Below are 17713 nucleotides of genomic sequence, written 5' to 3' on the forward strand. Positions count from 1 at the left end.
CCTTGCTAAGAAGTATATAAGTTACATTGTAATAGGATCAATATTATTTAAATATGCCGGAAACCTTACTTGTGGATAGACGACACTATAGAGATTTCATGGCTTAAAACTAGCTCCAATCCTAACATCATTCTGCTTTTCCACATCTTGAAACCATCGCTGAAAAAACGACATCCGAGTAAAAACTCTGGCCGTAGCTCTTTTAGCGCAATTAGTCTCAAACGAGACCATTCCTATTACAATGTTACTTTGAATTAAGGGCCCGCCAGAATCGAATCTACAATCAGCCGTGTCAATATTATAAGCGCACACCATTGTTTCGTCTACATGGTCGGCTTTCACCAAGGTGCGGCAACGTTGAAAGGATATTAGGTTGACGTCAATAGTGTAAAGGGAGGATTTGGTAGAGCTCCATCCTAAGGTGCTTGCCGACGTGTCTGTGATGTAACGGTACCTAAAACCACAAATATTTTTAACTAATGTATTTTTGTAATGCAGCATTTTGAAGATATGAAGAATGCCTAAAATTAAGTCTGCACTATTAAGTCTGTTTACTTTTTCATTCCTGAATAAATACAGGTGCTTAAGTTGGCAAAGTTGACATTTTGCAACACAGTTGCTTGGTTCTGCTGAATATCTTGTCTTTTTTATTTAGGAAAAAAAAATTCCCTCGATTGATGTTATAATGACGTTTTCGACTGGCTACACTAAGCTGCACTCAATGCGAACTCGAACTTACAACGAGAATTAAAATTTTGACTGGTAGAAACCACGAAAGAGCAGTGTTAAGTGCGTATTCGACTCGCTTTGCACTGACCCGGTGCGGATTGGTTTTTTGTTTGGCTGCATCAAAGCAAATTCGTAAACTAGAACTCAGTGCAATTATTTTGGAACTGTCTCTTATGAGGATTTCGACTGAGCTGCACGGTTTCTAATCGAATACTCTCGGGGCGAGCAACTGCTCATATACAGAGTTGCATTTGCACGGTGCTGGAGCGAGCTCGAAAAGGGAATTCGAAAAACCAAACCTCTTGGAGCGAATTGAACAAGGTTTGGTTTTTCGAATTCCCAGCGCCGTGCAAATCTAACTCTGTCTGTATACGAGCAGTTGCTTCCCTCAAGAGTATTTGAATAGAAACCATGCAACCCAGTCGAAATCGTCATAATATACATGGTATCCAATTTAAAAAAAATGTTTTTTTTTCTTGCACAGTTTGAAAGTGCGAAGTATATTGTTTTGGTTTTCACTTTTTATTCAGAGTAAAATATGAATTCAAAATAAAGAAACCATTTTCATACGTTCAGAAACTAAGAAGTTCCGTAATCAGTTTGCTTTTTTGCTTACTTCGAATAGTAGATTTAATTGAAAAATAAGTGAGACCTTCTTTGTAGCCAAAAAAGCTTTTTGGTTACATTGATCAATCACACTCCATATATATTTCTAACTTTTTATATTTTTGTACAATAATTTATTACACACTAAATATAATGACTTGAGTTGGTCATTTTTTGCCTCAAATCTGCGAGGTGATTAAATATTTTTTATAAGAAGTCAGTTGTTAGATTCTCGATTTAATTTGGAAAAAAAAGTTACCCTTACAAAATTATGATTTAAGACACTGTTTTTAAAATATCTTAATTAAATTGTTCAGAAATATCTGCTAAAATGTTGCAAAAACTTAGAAAAAAAAGAAAATTAGACTTCAATCTTAAATTAAACCTGTCAAATGAAACCTTAGGTCATTTAAGGTAACTTTTGATCATCTTTTATACTCAACTTTTTCACAAATCCAAGCCCAATTTCATTTTTTTATAATTTTTTGCAACATTTTAGCAGGTATTTCTGAATAAATAAATTAAGATATTTTAAAAACAGTGCCTTAAATCATAATTTTGCAAGAGTTACTTTTTTCTCCAAATTAAATGGAGAATCTAACTTTGAACAGTTGACTTCTTATAAAAAAATATTTTATCACCTCCCAGATTTGAAACAAAAAAGAACCAACAACAATGGAACATACGGAGGATGTTACGCCACTGGCAATATTTTTAAAAATTAACTTCATCAGTAATTGATAATTTGATTTTTTTTTTCGAAATTTAATTAAAATTGAGCTGGTAGTTTAAAAGTTATGATAAATAAACAAATAATTATTCTTAACTTTAACAACCTGTATCTTTGTTATTAAAAACTTTTATAGTGAAAAATTTTATAATGAAAGTCTATTTCTTTTTAAATTCTCTATCACGTATTAAAATTATTGACGTCTAAACTGGACCACCCTGTATAACATGTGTACCATTATTCCGGAACATTCACTAACTTTCCACATACCTTAGACTTAGAATATTCCCAAATGCCTAAGAATAGCTGTCAGTTAATATTTTTACACTACCCCCTTCCTTAGATCATTTCGTCCCGAAATGATTCCAAAGATGATGAGTGTTCGCATCGGCAAAAGGTTCCTCTCTTGCATCAGGACCTCTTGACCTCTTGTAAATGTAAGAATCCACACTTTTCTTCAGAGAACGACATTAAGTAATAAAACAGCATATCAGAATTTGCACACCTGTAGTCTGAAGACTACTTTAAACATGCTGCGATCTTAGACTACAAATTACCAGTCCGCATACCACCTTGGGAATTGCCAGTCACCTCAGGTCCTCGGTAAGCAACTCCTTCTTAGAACAAAAACGTCATAATCCTTATAGATTGACTTCTGATGTGACGCCTCTTTGGTAACCAGATAGAAAATCTTTCTACCAGCCTCTTTATGAATTATTTTGAATGCTTGCCCGGCTCTAGGGTTAGATCGACGTAGATCTTAAATTTTTCCGAACTTTCTGCTGAAAACCTCGGATAAAGAGATAATTTAAGACTTTTACTAATCTTTAGACACACTACATGCTAAAGCACACTTAACTGACACTAAACTGATCTTGCTGCATTTCACAGGTCACGCCATACCGACTCTTTCAGTCATTAGAATAATAGGCCACGAATTCATCGAATGTAAAATCCGACTCTAATTAGATTTACCGCAGCTCAACGTCTTCGTGTCTTCTATAATTAGGAGCTAGTTGGTTAAAGTGAATACCTCGAGCTTTACCCCATGGTGGGTACTGTACAGTTTGTTTTGCTAGAATGTTTTAAGTTTCCGTGACATACTTTTTCGTCTCTTAGGTTTGTGAAGTCTAACCAAGTCACCTTTGTTGTACCTCTGGCATTTGACGTTGATATTATTTGCGTCCTTTAGACGATCACTGGCGTCTTAAATAGAAATGCGAAATTAAATATAAAATACATTCATCTTTTACCTTCTTTTACATTTACCATCTTTTACATTCACCTTCTACTCAGCTCACTGACGTAGTCCTCTACGGCAACATCGGTTCCTGGCGAGCAACCAAATTTCAGATCGCATGCGAGACAAAATTCTCTTTCCATCACTATTCAAGCCGGATACTTATCGGCTATCTATGAAGGCCGATAAGCCAGCAGGAACAAATGGAGAAAGTTATCTCAGTCTCTTGGTTAAAGACTATTTTGAACAAATACCGTTTTGATTCTGAGCATCTTATAGATACTCTGGAACAAATTAGAATGGACTGGCAATCATAGCAATCTTTTTAAACGGACTTCCGTTGTACTGGCGCATCAAAACCTTCTGTTTTCTCTGCGACCCATTACTTGCCGCACATAGAACGAATTTCCTGCACCAGTTCCTCGCGTCTGTATAGCTATTGACCTAGTTAAATCGTTCTCTCACTTTTTCCAGGGCCTTTGTTATTTCAAAATGTTAAAACAACGATTGACGTTCTTTTCTCTTTGTCATCAAATATTTTTTTCCGCAAGAGTCTATCTTTCAAAATTAAAGTGTGCCATTGTGGCCAATAAACTCTTCTCTTCCTTTATCCAGTTTAGAACTGTCTGGATATAGAGATCTTTCTCTTAGTCTTTTATAAGAATTCCATTTTTCCAAGTATCGTCGGCGATTCAGGTTTTTAACATATAAGCATCTTTCTCTTTTGCCGAGGAACGGCTCCTATATCCACATCGCTACCGATGTTATCCAGTACAAGCTTTGCTTCAAGTAGGGGATTGTTCAGGATCGTTAGCGCTTGTCAGGGCCTTTTTTAGGTGATGGAAACTATCTGACAGTGTTGGAACATTAAAATGTTCGCTCTTTTATTAGTCTGGTTAATGCTTTTGCGATGTTGACAAATCCTTCCACATAGCTTTGGTAATAAGTGCATAATCCCAAGATTCCATATGGTTATGCTTGTCCTTGGACTTTTGCCTTGCCAACCGCAACTCTTTGACTAGAAATGATGCGACTCAGATACTGCACAGCCCTTTGAAACATGACATTTCTTTGGACTTAAGTTAATTTTAGTTCAGAACCTTGTAGCCTCCGGAATACTTCCTTTTCATGTGGTTTTCAAACAATTTTCTTACCACAATAATTAAGGTATGCATTAGGAAAGTCCTTTTAAAAATCTGTTTTTCAGGTCTAGCATAAAAAAATCTTTGATCCAACCAGGCTATCCAAATCGACATTCATGCGACGAAGAGGGTAGCTATTCTATTTGGTGACGTTATTAAACTTTTGATAATCTATGCAGAATCTGGTGGACCCGTTTTTCTTCTTTACCAGAACCACCGGTGAAGACCATGATGGTTCTATGACGCCTTCCTTAGCGATACGCTCAACAATATTATCAGGCTCCTCTCTCTTGACCAGCAGTAGTCTTCGAGCTGTTGCTGGATGGGACAAGCATGTTCCTACTGATTTTGTTTAAGATTATGTTGGTCGTCCATCTTTGGAGTATCAAAGCATCTCGATATCTGCCTGAGCCTCCTTTTTTAGTCTGACCTTGGACCGGTGCCTGACTGACTCTTCTAATTAGTCTAGGAATGTCTTCTCGGTTAGTTTTCGCAGTCGCAACTTGTAAAATATGTGCTTTATTATCTCGTTTTCATAGTTTCATGCTTCGACTTCTTCTTAGTTTCATTTTAAAAAGATTCATTTGTTGTAGATTTCCTAACAAAAAATCCACAGTACTAGGAATCATAACTGATTTTGTTAAAAACGTTTTTATTTTTGTTTATAAAGAAATTATTAGTTGATGAAAATATTAATTGGAACAAATACTAAATTAAGGCAATTTACAAAAATGTCGTAATAGTAAGTGTTTCAAAGTAAAGACCTCTACTAATTTTTTTAAAATTTGTTAATTCATTAATAATATTAACTTAATGTAAGGCAACTAACTTAATTATTGTCATTGTTATACTTACTCGGAACTAGCAATCGGCATCGGCTGTTCATTAACCTCCTTAAATGGCGATCCAACTTTTATTAAACAAACATTGAAAGCAGAACTTTTCGCAGTGTAGTTAATATGCCTCACTAAATTTTCAATCGAACGTTTCTTGCCTCTTTTCCAATTCTCAGAGTTGCTGGTGATTTTTAGATTTTCAAAGGATAGGGACCTTACCAATTCGCAGCAGTGGGCGGTAGTTAAGACCCATGTTTTGCTGATAATTACAGTACCTTAAAGTGAAGTTAAATACTAAATATTAAGTGGATGGAGTAATAAATTCTAAATATTATATAGTTTAGGGAATTGAGCATTACGCATAGAGCTATGCTTAAAGGCGAAATATCGCAACAGGCACGCATGCATTTGGTGCGTTCTGTAAACAATAAGTTAACCGATTATAAAGACCATTTCGTACTTCTAAACAGTTCACAGTTCTGGTGAAATGGAATTGACACATTCAATAATTTTTTCTCGCAACTCCTCTAAATTTGTTGGCTTATTAAGTTCGTGTTTGTGAATTGTCTCATTAAGGTAGCCTTAAAAATAAGTCATTTGGGGACAAATCTGGAGATCTAAGATGCCATTTAATATTGCCAGTTCCACTAATAAGGCGGTTAGGAAAAGTATTTGTTAACAATTCTTTTACCATTATGAGCAGGACAACCGGCTTGTTGAAAATAGATCCCAGGTCTAAATCAGGGAGGATTTAAATAGCGGGAAAAACTTTGTTTGGCAGCAACTCGGGTATTTTTGGGTGTTTAAATTACTATCAATAAAAATTGCCCTATAATATGGCCGCCCAAATTACTAACTCAATCATTTAATTTTTGAGGACACTTACTACGGAATTCTTCTGTGATCATTTTCTCGAGACCAGTATCGAACAACGTAAGATTGTGTTTCCTATATAATGAAAAAGAAGATTCCACCTTACCCTGTTTGAATTGGCTTCTTGTCTACTATACTTAAGCTATTATATAGATCATATAGCTCGTTGTTCATGCGCATCCTATACCGCAATGTTTTATGATCCCAGGCTGCTTCAAATATTTTCCTTTAAAAACGATTGAGCAGTAATGGGTATTGTACGGTTATAGTCCATATCGCTAGCATAAAGTACGACTGGTCTTATAATAGTTTTATATATATTTATTTTCTATTGTATGGTCACGATTCTTAATCGTAATAATTTCTGGTTTGCGAAATAGTATTTATTTCCTTGTAGTGTGCGCTGTCTTGTTTCTTCTCTAACGTTATTATCTCATGTTATTATTACCCCTAAATATCGAAAAGACTGTACGTGGTCAAAGGAAGCAAATAAGTGATTTTAAAAAATCAATTATATTTAAAAATGCTATTATATTAGGGTTTATATACTTAGGGTCCGCTATTGTCGAGGATACTCATACTTACTTTCGGTTTCTCTTATCAGCTTCTCGATTTATTCTAAGCGGGTCATAGTGCATCCCCTTATTTAAGACCACTTGTTATACCAAATATTTCGTAGTAATGAATAACGTTCTATTTTAAATGTACGATAAGATTCTTCAACGCATACTGTAATCATTCTTATCAGTTTGATGGGTATTATAATTCTTCTAGTGCTAGCCGTAAGCTTGCTCTGAAGATAGTTCTGTTTAATAATAATACACGTGTTTAAAGTCTACGAATAGATCGTGTAAATCTCGTTGGCGAATTCCCAGCATTTCTCTAACAGTTGCGTTGATGTAAATATCTAATAGTTATGGCATGACATTCTATGTCCGTTCTCATGTGTTGGTATAAAAAACTCCTTCTAAATAAAAATAATAATAATAACATATTATTATTATTAATTTATTTCATTGGTTTAAGTTTAATTTTGACCGACTTTAGAAACTAGTGACTAACCATTCCTGGTCTCAATGGAAGTCGGCTCTCGGCATTCTAATCCTCAAAAAAATGCGAAAAACTATCTGCTTGATGAGCTGCTTCTGTGAGCTATAGAGAAGCTTGTGTAACTTCTGATTAAGTCAGACCTGGAATATACAACCTATGGAACCAGCGTATCCCATAAAAACAGCTAATTCACTTATCACACATTAAAAAGAGCCAACCGTGGTATGAAGACAAGCGTACTTTTTCTAGACATCTTTAAGACCTTTAAGAAAATGTGACATTACAGATTAATTAACTCAATAATTCTTTGCTGAAAAAAAACTCACGCCAACTGAAGATGGAAAATGGCTCTTTTTTGTCCGTTTTACCCCAAGACACTTCAAGACACGATAAGCCTACAAAAGAAGACTTTTTATATTATAGGGCACTGCGGCAAACTAGGTAACTACAGAGGGACATCATAAAAACTCAAAGACACCCTGAACATATTTGAACATATTGGATTGTTTAAGTATGCCCTGTTTTAGGTTCAATGAAAGTAAGTCCCTAATCAAAAAAACTCTTTTTAATGAAAGAATTTAGATTGCAAATAGACATCACTTAGTATGCTGCCTATCGCCTGTAATGATATACTCATAATCACTCAAATATTAATTATATGGTAAACATTCTCTTTTTTCATACTCTTCATTTAGCGGGAATAGAATTTAACCTAATGAATCAATTGTAGCCGTTTGCTTAAAAATATGGAAGAGAATATCTTTTTTGTGAAAGGAAATAAGACAAGTTTCGGGGCTTATACTAAAGCTCAGCTTAATGATTGTAAGTAGACTTTTTAATATTAATAAGTATATTTTCCTAAACTAATCATAGATCTGAATATAAAAACCTCTACGATCTAGGCAATCTACGAGAACATGCCCGCAGCAGATATATGCACTGCATACCAAAGTATACCATATCCAAGTGCCCATTGTATACCAACAAGCTTCTGAAAGTTATCAAGATCATCAATCAGTCAGCCATAAAAAAGATTGTGGAACAACTGATTTTAAAAGAGCTGGAATCTATAACCTAAGGAACCAGCCTATATCTTGGACAAACTTTGACCGTTGATAAAATATTGCATTACATATTATTTAACGTAACAGTTCGCATTCCTTCTGGATGCCTCAATGAAGCCACCTTTGAGAAGATTACGCATTAATTAACTCAGCAAGACCCTGCTGAAAGCCAACTCTCTCCTACCAAATGACCACTACAGGGTCAAGATGGACCTGGATTAGACTTCAACACAATTAAAAAGTCTATTATATGAGCCGATTTTCCGCGATAAAATGGTAAGAACCGCGGTTACTCTTTTAGTTGAGAACTTTGACAGGTAAGTGTAACGTATTGTCCCCCACCACTTAAAAATTCCGATCTAGAGAAATAGTCGCTAAAATGAATATTGGTTATTAGGAATTAAAGAGTTTATGTTTTTGGTTTTTCTTTTCTGTTTGTTTCAAAAATAAAGTCGATTTTTTTTATTTTTCACAGCCTTAACCACTCTTTTCTCAGGAATAAACTATTGTGCTTTTGTTTACAAATTGTTTGTTAATTTTGTTATACATTGGGGATCATTATATATCCTATTAATTTAAATTTAAAGTCTTAAGTAATCAAATTCTGTAACTTAGAAGGATTTATATCACTTCTTTAGGTCATAAACACAAATTTCCACACGCAAATCAGGAATATCAAATATGTAAATACGGTTAATTCATAAATCAAAAAGACTGTCAAATGTCACTTACGTCAACAAATATTATTTTATTATTTATTAGGAGTGGCTACTGTACTAGTACGATTATCGTATTTTTCTGTCATATCTCATTATAGGTAAGTATTTGTTTATTTATAAAATCATAATATATGCACACGAGGCGGTAGTCCGTGTTTTATTAATAAACATATTTATTGTTTTGACTATAAGTTAATTTACATTAAATCTTATCGTTATTATTTACCTATTAATAATTAAATATCCTAGAATATGTTTTTTTTTTCAAAATTATCATTAATTATCATTAAATCATTTCAGGGTCATTCTGTTAGTGGTGCTCTAGAAATTGCTAACACATTTGCTGCATATTTTGGGTCAGTTTTCCGACAGTCTCAGGAGCCTAAATTTGAAGAATGTTCCGGCAGTTTTATGTTTTCCTTTATATCTGACGACAACATTAAAGCAAGTATCAAAAAATTAAAGCTAAAAGAGGTCTCTGGTAACGATCACATATCTTATCATCCTATATTTATAAGGGATGTTCTGATATTTTGTGTGCTCCACTAAAAACAATTTTTAATCTGTGTCTAATGACGAATACATTTTCTGAAATGCTGAAGTATGCAATAGTAACTCCAATATTTAAATCGGGAGATGTATGTTTGGTTAACAATTATCGACCAATTAGTGTTCTCAATTCTCTTGTAAAAATTTTTGAAAACATTCTATACCAAAATATCTTGAACACCTTTATAAATAAATTTGCTCTGCAGCAGCACGGTTTCTTGCCGGGAGTCTCGACTGTCACCAATCTTGACCTTCTAACAGAGGCAACAGCTAAGGCTATTGACAATAAGGAGCAGTTAGATGTGATCATGACGGACTGTGAAAAAGCTTTTGATAAGATTGATCACGGTCTGCTGATCACTAAACTAGGTAAATTCGGTTTTTCTCTGTCCGCATGTAAACTTATAGCTTCCTATCTAAAGAAAAGAATTCAACGAGTTAAGATGGGTAGAGAATTACCTGTGCAGTACATGGCAGTGTCTGGAGTGCCACAGGGCAGTAACCTTGGTCCATTACTGTTTGTGATTTTTATTAATGACTTGCCAAATTCTGTAGAATCTTCTGAGTGTGTCATGTTTGCAGATGACTTTAAGTTATTTAAACATATATCATCTATTGAAGATTGTGATGAGTTGCAGAGTGATTTAGACTCAGTGTCTGAGTGGTTTAAGGTCAATAGAATGTCATTAAATGTTGGTAAATGTCATGTTTTAACTTTTACACGAAAAGTGGAATGTACCAGGTTTAATTACATGATTGATAATTTGTCACTAAGCAGGAAAAGTGAATGTAGGGACCTTGGTGTGTACATGCAGTCAAACTTTAAATTTAACCAGCACTATGAAGCTATTGTCAATAAAGCATATAAAGTTCTTGGATTTGTAATAAGAAACACTAAAAACTTTAAACAAATAAAATCAATCATAATGTTATACAATACATTGGTTAGACCCCACTTAGAATAATATGCCTCAGTTATTTGGTGCATATTGATATGATTGAAAAAGTGCAAAAGAGGTTTTTAAGGTATCTATACTTAAGAACTCATAATACCTCTCCCTATATGATTTCTTATGAAAGTATGCTGATTGAATTTAGTATTGTTAAATTAAGTATTAGACGAAGTTTAAATGATAAAGTATAAGAAATGTTCCTTAATAACTTTTGTGGTTCCTAAAGTAAACTTAAGAATAAGAAATAAAAAGCTGTTCCAATGTTTAACTCCAAGTAGTTCACCTATAAATCGAATGATGTACCAAAGTAATGAATCCATACAAAAGTGTGATATAGATTTCTTTAATAGTTCTGTACGACAAATTAGATCTGTGATTTTAGGTAGTTCAAAGTATAAGTAGTACACATATTTGTTTTAGAACCTGCTATATGTATTTGTATGTTTTTTATATTTTTTTTATATTGTTAATTTTAATTAGTTAGTATATTTTAGTTGTAGTCTTTCTTTTTCTCGCCTTTACTGGCTTAGTAAGCACTCTTAACATGTAATTACATTTCCAATGTGTTTGTGAGAGTGTAATAAATAAATAAATAAAAATATGAAAAAAAATTTATACTTATAATATATTAAATTATATAAAATATCAAATAATTTAAATAAATAATACCTATTTTTTAACACCTGATAAATGTGTTTTGTTCATGTATTGAAAAATCCAAATATATTATGCCTTTATCTAAAATTGAGTGCACAGCCAACCCATCCAACTAAAAAGTGTTCCAGACAAAACAAAAAAAATCTACTGGGGACATAGTGAAACAACTCCAATTTTTGTCGATAAGGTTGACAAAGGGCGCGTTTTTAAATTCTGCTTGACTGATGACGTAAAACAGCTGATTTGTGATGGAAGATCAACCGATGAAAAAAGAAACGCTTTTTTGTATTATTGTGTGTTTTGCTTTCCTGTTTTGATTTGACTTTTCAGTTGATTTCCAAATTTATTTTTCCTCCTTAGATTTCCTCTTTGTTGTTATGTTTTAAGAGGACTTCACGTAACGTGCTAGGGTGCGAAAAAATATTACCCCTATGCCCTTGTATCTTGCACTTTGTAAAAAAAATCTTAAATTGAATGCAGTTAAAAGTTAATTATCTTGTTTGTTTCGGACAAATCAAAAATTAATAAAAAAAAATATAAAATGTCAAAGTCAACATCAACATTTCCATCACATCATTCCACCAAAATGAAAATACGATGGACCAGTGATTGCCATCAGCCAATCATTGATGGACCCATCATAATATAATAAAGAAACGTGATGTGATGGAAAGCAGATAATTTAGAAACGCAAATACCAAATTTTGCTTAAGCGGTGGATCGGCTGCTGAATTTAATAACGGGCCCTTGTTTTATTTTTCGTGGGTGTAAATTACAAACTATGTAATTATAGGGGTATAAAGCAATAAAGAATACTATAAATTTACAATTTTTGCCCCAAAAAATTCCAAAATTGCCCCAATATATATATATATTTTAATTATAGCAAAATCAAAAGCTAAAAAACCTTGTGCAAGCCGGTAATAATTACGTTATTAGCGTATGTAAAAAAATCTCCATAATTTTTTTTAACTCACTTTTTTATTAATATTTTGACCACACTCACATTCTATGTAAAAATTTTCAAAAAAAATTGGTCTTTAGATGTTCCTTTATTTTTACCGGACTCCAAATTATATTTTATTTTCTACATTTTTTTATAATATGTAAAATGATTTTAAGTAACACAATACTTATAAAAAGTATTGATAGGTATAAAGTAAAATAACCATGAACACAGATACGCTAAACATTTTAACATAATATTAATTGGATATGATAATAGCACTAAACCTAAATTGTCAGGCACATCAGTTAAACACTTATTATGAGTCTCTATCCCTAATAAATGATTGCCGACAATAACTGAATTATTTCTTCATTATAATATTTGATATCACATTACTAATTATTTCAACACCACATGGGTAAACTATTTAGATTTTGACTAATTAAATCTTAGTAAACTAACCTTATTGTCGGTTTTACTTCGGGTGACAATCGTTTGTTACCAAAAAGCTTAGAAGCGCAAAACGTTTTAATTTTACATTTCTGTTCACTTACCACAAATTAATGACGTCATGCCACCTTTCAACAAAATCAGAGCCGCCATACTTCGGGCCTCATCTCTTAAAACGCCTCTTTGCATCACAGCAGATGATTTATCAAGCCCTTTCAGGGCCCCAAATCGAAATCCCGTATCAGAGATAACATCTTCATTCAAACACTTTTTTCTAGATTCCAGGATCATCACTATTAACAGTATTAGATTCGTAAGGGACACAACTAAAAGAGTTGTCAGGGAGAAACATTGCATACTAGAAGAACCGTCCGGCATTATAAATCAAATGACGCAAAATGTTTTAAGTCATTCACCCTTTTAGGGTAAAGAGAAAAATAGTTTTTAAACTGTGTTCGTTGACCCTTTTTATTGTCCATGCACATAACTTGCATGTCTGGGGCATATATGATTATTTTGTACAATGTAAAATAATTAACTTTGCGTGCATATTTCAGTGAACTGTAAAAATTCACTTCATAGGGCAGTATTAATATAAAAAGCTTTTAACAAAACAAAAATAACGAGTTATTAATTGAGTACATTTATTTCTTTAAAAGGTGACATTGCAATAATATATGTTTAAGCTACATCTATCTTATTTCTAGTAACAAACTTCTCAAATTCTTTCTTGGATCCTTTTATGAGATTTAGTAATTTTTCACCAGCAGGAGAGTTTTTCTCGTTTTGCAGTACTTCGATGGCTTTATGCAGAGAAAATTTACACTCTTGCAACATTAAATTAATCGATTTTACTTTGGTTTTAATTCCCAAGTCCCACTTACGTTTTATCAAAATCATGTTGGCTAGATAGAGTTCATGGAAAAGGACTCCTGAGTAAAGCGGTAATCTAAATAAATAACATAAGTTATAAAAAGAAATAATTTAACAATTAACAAACCACAGCCCCATTATTGAGTTTTTTTAATTAGTTTCTTTACCTTGCATTGGCTGGGTCGATTTTCTTATTAATATCCAAAAGTTCTCGACACATTGTTGCTTTCTTCGCAAGCACATCATCGCTTAACTGGTTGGGCATATAACCCTGTTGATACCCTATAAATATTATTTTTAAACACCATATACAACTTTGATACTTTCACTTACCATACAATTGGACCAAGGAATGTTTCACCGAATAAACATGGTAATGATTCGGATGTACAAAATTTAACATTTTCGTTAAAAGGCTGTCCAGCTCCCTAACAGTCGGATTGGACAGTTGAACATTGTCCACTTCCTCACCAATTTGATTCACCAAAAAAGAGACTTCTTGATTGGTAAGTTTTACGTCGCATTTATTACAGGCCCACTCGGTATTATCGTCCAAGGGGTTGATTGGTAGCTGAATACCTGAAAAATTAAATTTACAAAAAAACATAAAAAATTTGTAGGTCCATCCTATATCATTAAATTATTGACATTACCTCCACAAGGTTCATCATCTAAAGTCCCAATGCACCTTAGAGCGCTCAAATAAGTGTCTAACTCAGTAGGATCTTTACATCTTTTACATTTACATTCAAAATATTTTGTTTCTTTTAAATGTTCTCTTCTGGCCTGGGTTCCCCAGAGGGCGTGGGTGTACATCGTGGAAATGTGCTCCCCTTTGTTTATGGGTAGGGCTGCTTTTATAGTTATGGTATATCTGAAATATTTTGGAAGTTTTTATACCTACCTATCTAAAAATACACCTGCATTTAATATTTTTAATAATGACTACCTCTAGATCGTTTCAAGATGTTCAAAAAATATTTTAGCCTTAACTATTTAAAAATATTTTAGAATAATTATCCAGAGATCCATCATGTGTATATCTCTTACCCCTTGTCGCTATTTTCAAACTGATGTACCGTATTACTTAAGCAATTATGCTCCATAAGGTAAGCGGTGGGATACAGAGCAGTGATTTCAGCATCCTGGTTAATTTCTAGAGCATTTACGTCAATAACTCCACAAATCTTATGAATTGTTTCTTTGGAGATATCTTTCAATACCTGCTTGCCCGATTTTCCCTCCAAGATACGCATGGGAGCAAAGAAGTTATCCAGGAGATAATCGGCCACTCTGCTCTCGATTATGCTATAAAAAAATTATCTTAACGGGAAAAGACTATTTTCTTAACTCACTTGTAAGTGTCAGTATTTTTGCCTCTTCTGTCCATGTGACTTTCCATATCTAAAATTTGTTGAAACTTTTTGGGATGTCTATTTTGTAGTAGCAAACATCTTAAAGTGAGCAAGACATCTTGTCTACAAAGAAACATAATATAATAAAACTAACTTTGAACATGAAATTTTTGCAAACCTGTAAAAATCGTGCAATCCGTTTATAGCCCTTACGTCTCTAAGTCCCAAAATCATACACTCGTGACCATGTCTGTCCATGTCCTTTAATCCGGGACACTTCGGGTTGCAAACCGGAAAATCACAACCCTCGCATCTAGCTGCTTTGTCAGGAATTATCAATCTAAAAGCACAAATTTTACACATAAACCATATATGCCACAAAAAATAATTTTAACCATAACCAAAACATGATTTAAACTCCCTGAAGATATCCCTAAACAAGCAAATGATCTATCTTTGAAATAAGTATCATTTTACCGGCAGCATCCTGGACAAGGTATGGGTCCTTCCTCAACCATATGGGGCCGAGGACCATAGACTAAGGGATTTTCCGTTAAAATTAAGTCTCCTGGCTGGAGATCTCTGGTTGCAATTAAACATTTTCCTATTGCAGGATCTTCTCCGATCTAAAGTAACTCTTTAAGATTATACTTTTCGAAGTTTATGCTTGAAAAGATTTTTATCATGGATTGAACTTACCTCAAAAGGTCTACACAGCACTTTATGCTCTTTCCAATGCTTTCTCTGATGTTCCTTGCCACAATAGGCCACCAATTTGCACGCAGAACACTTTAATTCGGCGGGATTACCGCATTCCGCGCATTTATTATCCATATTTTATATAAAATTTACATAGCAAAGATTGTAAAACTCGGATTGAAAAAATGCGGTGAAAATTTGAGTGAAAGTGGGAGGGGTCGCGAGTTATAAATACCTAAGAAATGTGTGCGCTGCGGCGATCCTATTGGAATGTTTCCAAAAATTGTCGAATTTTAAAATGTAAATATTGAGAATGTAATTGTTTTTTTTTCAGCATTATCAAAAAATATTGTTTTTCCATGTAAAGATAGCTCTGATGAAATCAGACAAATAGAAAGTAGGAAAACAATTTTGCTTAAAATATGTAATTTTAACGATCAGTGTTTCAATTTTTTTTTGGTTACAGCATTTATACATACAGCATGTTATAGAATTAAAAAGAAACATTAAGTTGAAAAATAAACTTTACAGACAAATACAAAAGGGGGATGCTAACTTACAGATTACAGAAGACAAGTTTAAAATTCTAAGAGCAAGAGTAAAATATCAAATAAAAAAGGAGTTGCAATCATTTCATGAGGTAGTTGAAAACCATGTTTATCTTAATCCAAATAGCTTCTGGGACTTAAAATTGGATAAAATCCAAACCTTTAAAACCTTATCTCTCTGCGGAAGTTTTTCTTGAGGGTCATTGTAAGTCACTGTAAGTTTTCTAGACATTGATAATACATTTGCTACCTAATTTGGGTCAGTTTACCAGCAGTCTAAGGAAGTTGGATGTCATCATTAAGGACTGTGAAAAGGCTTTCGATGAAGTTAACCATGTGCTGCTAGTCGCTTAATGGGGTAATTTCGGTTTTCCGAAAGATGCTATGAAAATAAGAGAATTCAACAAGTTAAAATATGCAAAAGACTATCCTTACAATACACAGCAATGTGAATATGGACCTGCTGCAACGTTGCTCCATTACTATTAGTAATTTTCATTAATGACCTAGCAAACTCTGTACAATATTCAAGTGTCTAATTTTTGTAGATGACTAAGTTACCCAAACATGTATCTTCTTTGAGAGATGGTGATAAGTTGTAGTGTGATTCCATATCTGAATCGTTTCATATCAGTAGACTGTGACTTATTGTTAAGAAATGTAATGTTTTAACCTTTACATGAAAAGTAAAATATACAAAGTCAAACTTTAAATTTAATCAGCACTATGAAAACTATTATTCATAAAGAATATAAAATTCTTGGTTATGTAATTTTATTACGGCTGCGGAAGTCTTTTTGAAGTCATTCTCTTAGTGGTTTTCTAGACATTGCTAACACATTTGTTATCTCTTTTGGGTCAGTTTTCTCTACAGTCTGAGGAGCCTAAGTTTGAGGAATACTCTGGAATCTTTGTATTTTTTCTATAACTCATTAAAGCAAACTTAAAGAAATCATTAAAAAATTAAAACTCAAAAAAAGCAACTGGTAATGTGTTCAGATATTTTGTGTGCTCCGCTAAAAATAATTTTTTAACCTGTGTTTGAAGACCAATGCATTTCCTGAAATATTAAAAGTTGCGACAGTAACTCCAATAACCTTTACACGAAAAGTACAAAAGAGATTGTTAAGATATCTATATTTTAGCTTACAATACCTATCCTTACATGCTCTCATATAGAAGTATGTTGAGCGAATTTAATATAGTTAGATTAAGTATTAGGCGTACCACTTTATATGACCTAGTATTTATTTCTATTATTATTAATACCACCAATATTATCTAAAGTCTTTGAAAATTTTTTAACAACTTGGCTCATTTTTTGAGTATGCCAATTTGGCTTTGGAAGAAGGAGGAACGCGGTTATGTGAATATTGGACTTACTCTTTGATATCCTGGATGGTTATACTAGCCTTGAATATATCCCAGTCATGTCAAGTGACTTACGAAAGGCATTTGACTGCATGAGTCATTCCTAAAAAGACTATACGAGATACTATAATATCAAAGAGCTAAGAGCCGATACTATAATATTTGAGGGACCGAGTCCAGTGCGTCAGAGTGGGTGGTGTGCTATCAGCAAGCAGTGTGTTAAACATTGGAGTTCTCCAAGTGTCGGTGCTTGGTCCAATATCTTTATAATCTTACATTTCACATTTCTAATTTATATCAATGATCTACTTCTAGTAAGC

General features: G+C 33.4%; 2 protein-coding genes across 3 annotated transcripts; both read right to left on the reverse strand.

The window, feature by feature from the left end:
• LOC126744916 (trypsin-like) lies at positions 1–12910 on the reverse strand. The gene is made up of 3 exons (XM_050452511.1): positions 12652–12910; positions 5303–5558; positions 1–454 (listed from the first exon to the last, which is right to left on the reverse strand). Exons 1-3 carry the CDS (start codon positions 12902–12904, stop codon positions 97–99), a joined length of 867 nt encoding a protein of 288 aa, XP_050308468.1. The 5' UTR covers positions 12905–12910; the 3' UTR covers positions 1–96.
• Positions 12911–13174: 264 nt separating this feature from the next.
• On the reverse strand, positions 13175–15698 carry LOC126744908 (SET domain-containing protein SmydA-8-like). Of its 2 annotated transcripts, none has more exons than XM_050452498.1 (9): positions 15475–15698; positions 15253–15401; positions 14954–15115; positions 14776–14898; positions 14471–14713; positions 14074–14294; positions 13754–13999; positions 13588–13702; positions 13175–13496 (listed from the first exon to the last, which is right to left on the reverse strand). In XM_050452498.1, exons 1-9 carry the CDS (start codon positions 15607–15609, stop codon positions 13229–13231), a joined length of 1662 nt encoding a protein of 553 aa, XP_050308455.1. In that variant the 5' UTR covers positions 15610–15698; the 3' UTR covers positions 13175–13228. The 2 variants fall into 2 exon arrangements, with proteins under 2 accessions (XP_050308455.1, XP_050308454.1); XM_050452497.1 differs by having other exon boundaries at positions 14471–14728; positions 15475–15694.
• Between the last annotated feature and the right edge of the window lie 2015 nt (positions 15699–17713).

This window comes from Anthonomus grandis, chromosome 15 (genome assembly GCF_022605725.1).
Source record: "Anthonomus grandis grandis chromosome 15, icAntGran1.3, whole genome shotgun sequence".
NCBI classification, from domain to species: domain Eukaryota; kingdom Metazoa; phylum Arthropoda; class Insecta; order Coleoptera; family Curculionidae; genus Anthonomus; species Anthonomus grandis.

Excerpts from the sequence above, each read along its gene's own strand:
- LOC126744916 (XM_050452511.1), bottom strand. The coding sequence starts at position 12,904 with ATGCAATGTTTCTCCCTGACAACTCTTTTAGTTGTGTCCCTTACGAAT. Across the intron at positions 5,559-12,651 it reads CATGACGTCATTAATTTGTG|GTACTGTAATTATCAGCAAA; the intron begins GTAAGTGAACAG and ends CTTCACTTTAAG. Across the intron at positions 455-5,302 it reads ATGCCGATTGCTAGTTCCGA|GTACCGTTACATCACAGACA; the intron begins GTAAGTATAACA and ends TTGTGGTTTTAG.
- LOC126744908 (XM_050452497.1), bottom strand. The coding sequence starts at position 15,609 with ATGGATAATAAATGCGCGGAATGCGGTAATCCCGCCGAATTAAAGTGT. Across the intron at positions 15,402-15,474 it reads TGCTGTGTAGACCTTTTGAG|ATCGGAGAAGATCCTGCAAT; the intron begins GTAAGTTCAATC and ends GAGTTACTTTAG. Across the intron at positions 15,116-15,252 it reads CCTTGTCCAGGATGCTGCCG|ATTGATAATTCCTGACAAAG; the intron begins GTAAAATGATAC and ends TTGTGCTTTTAG.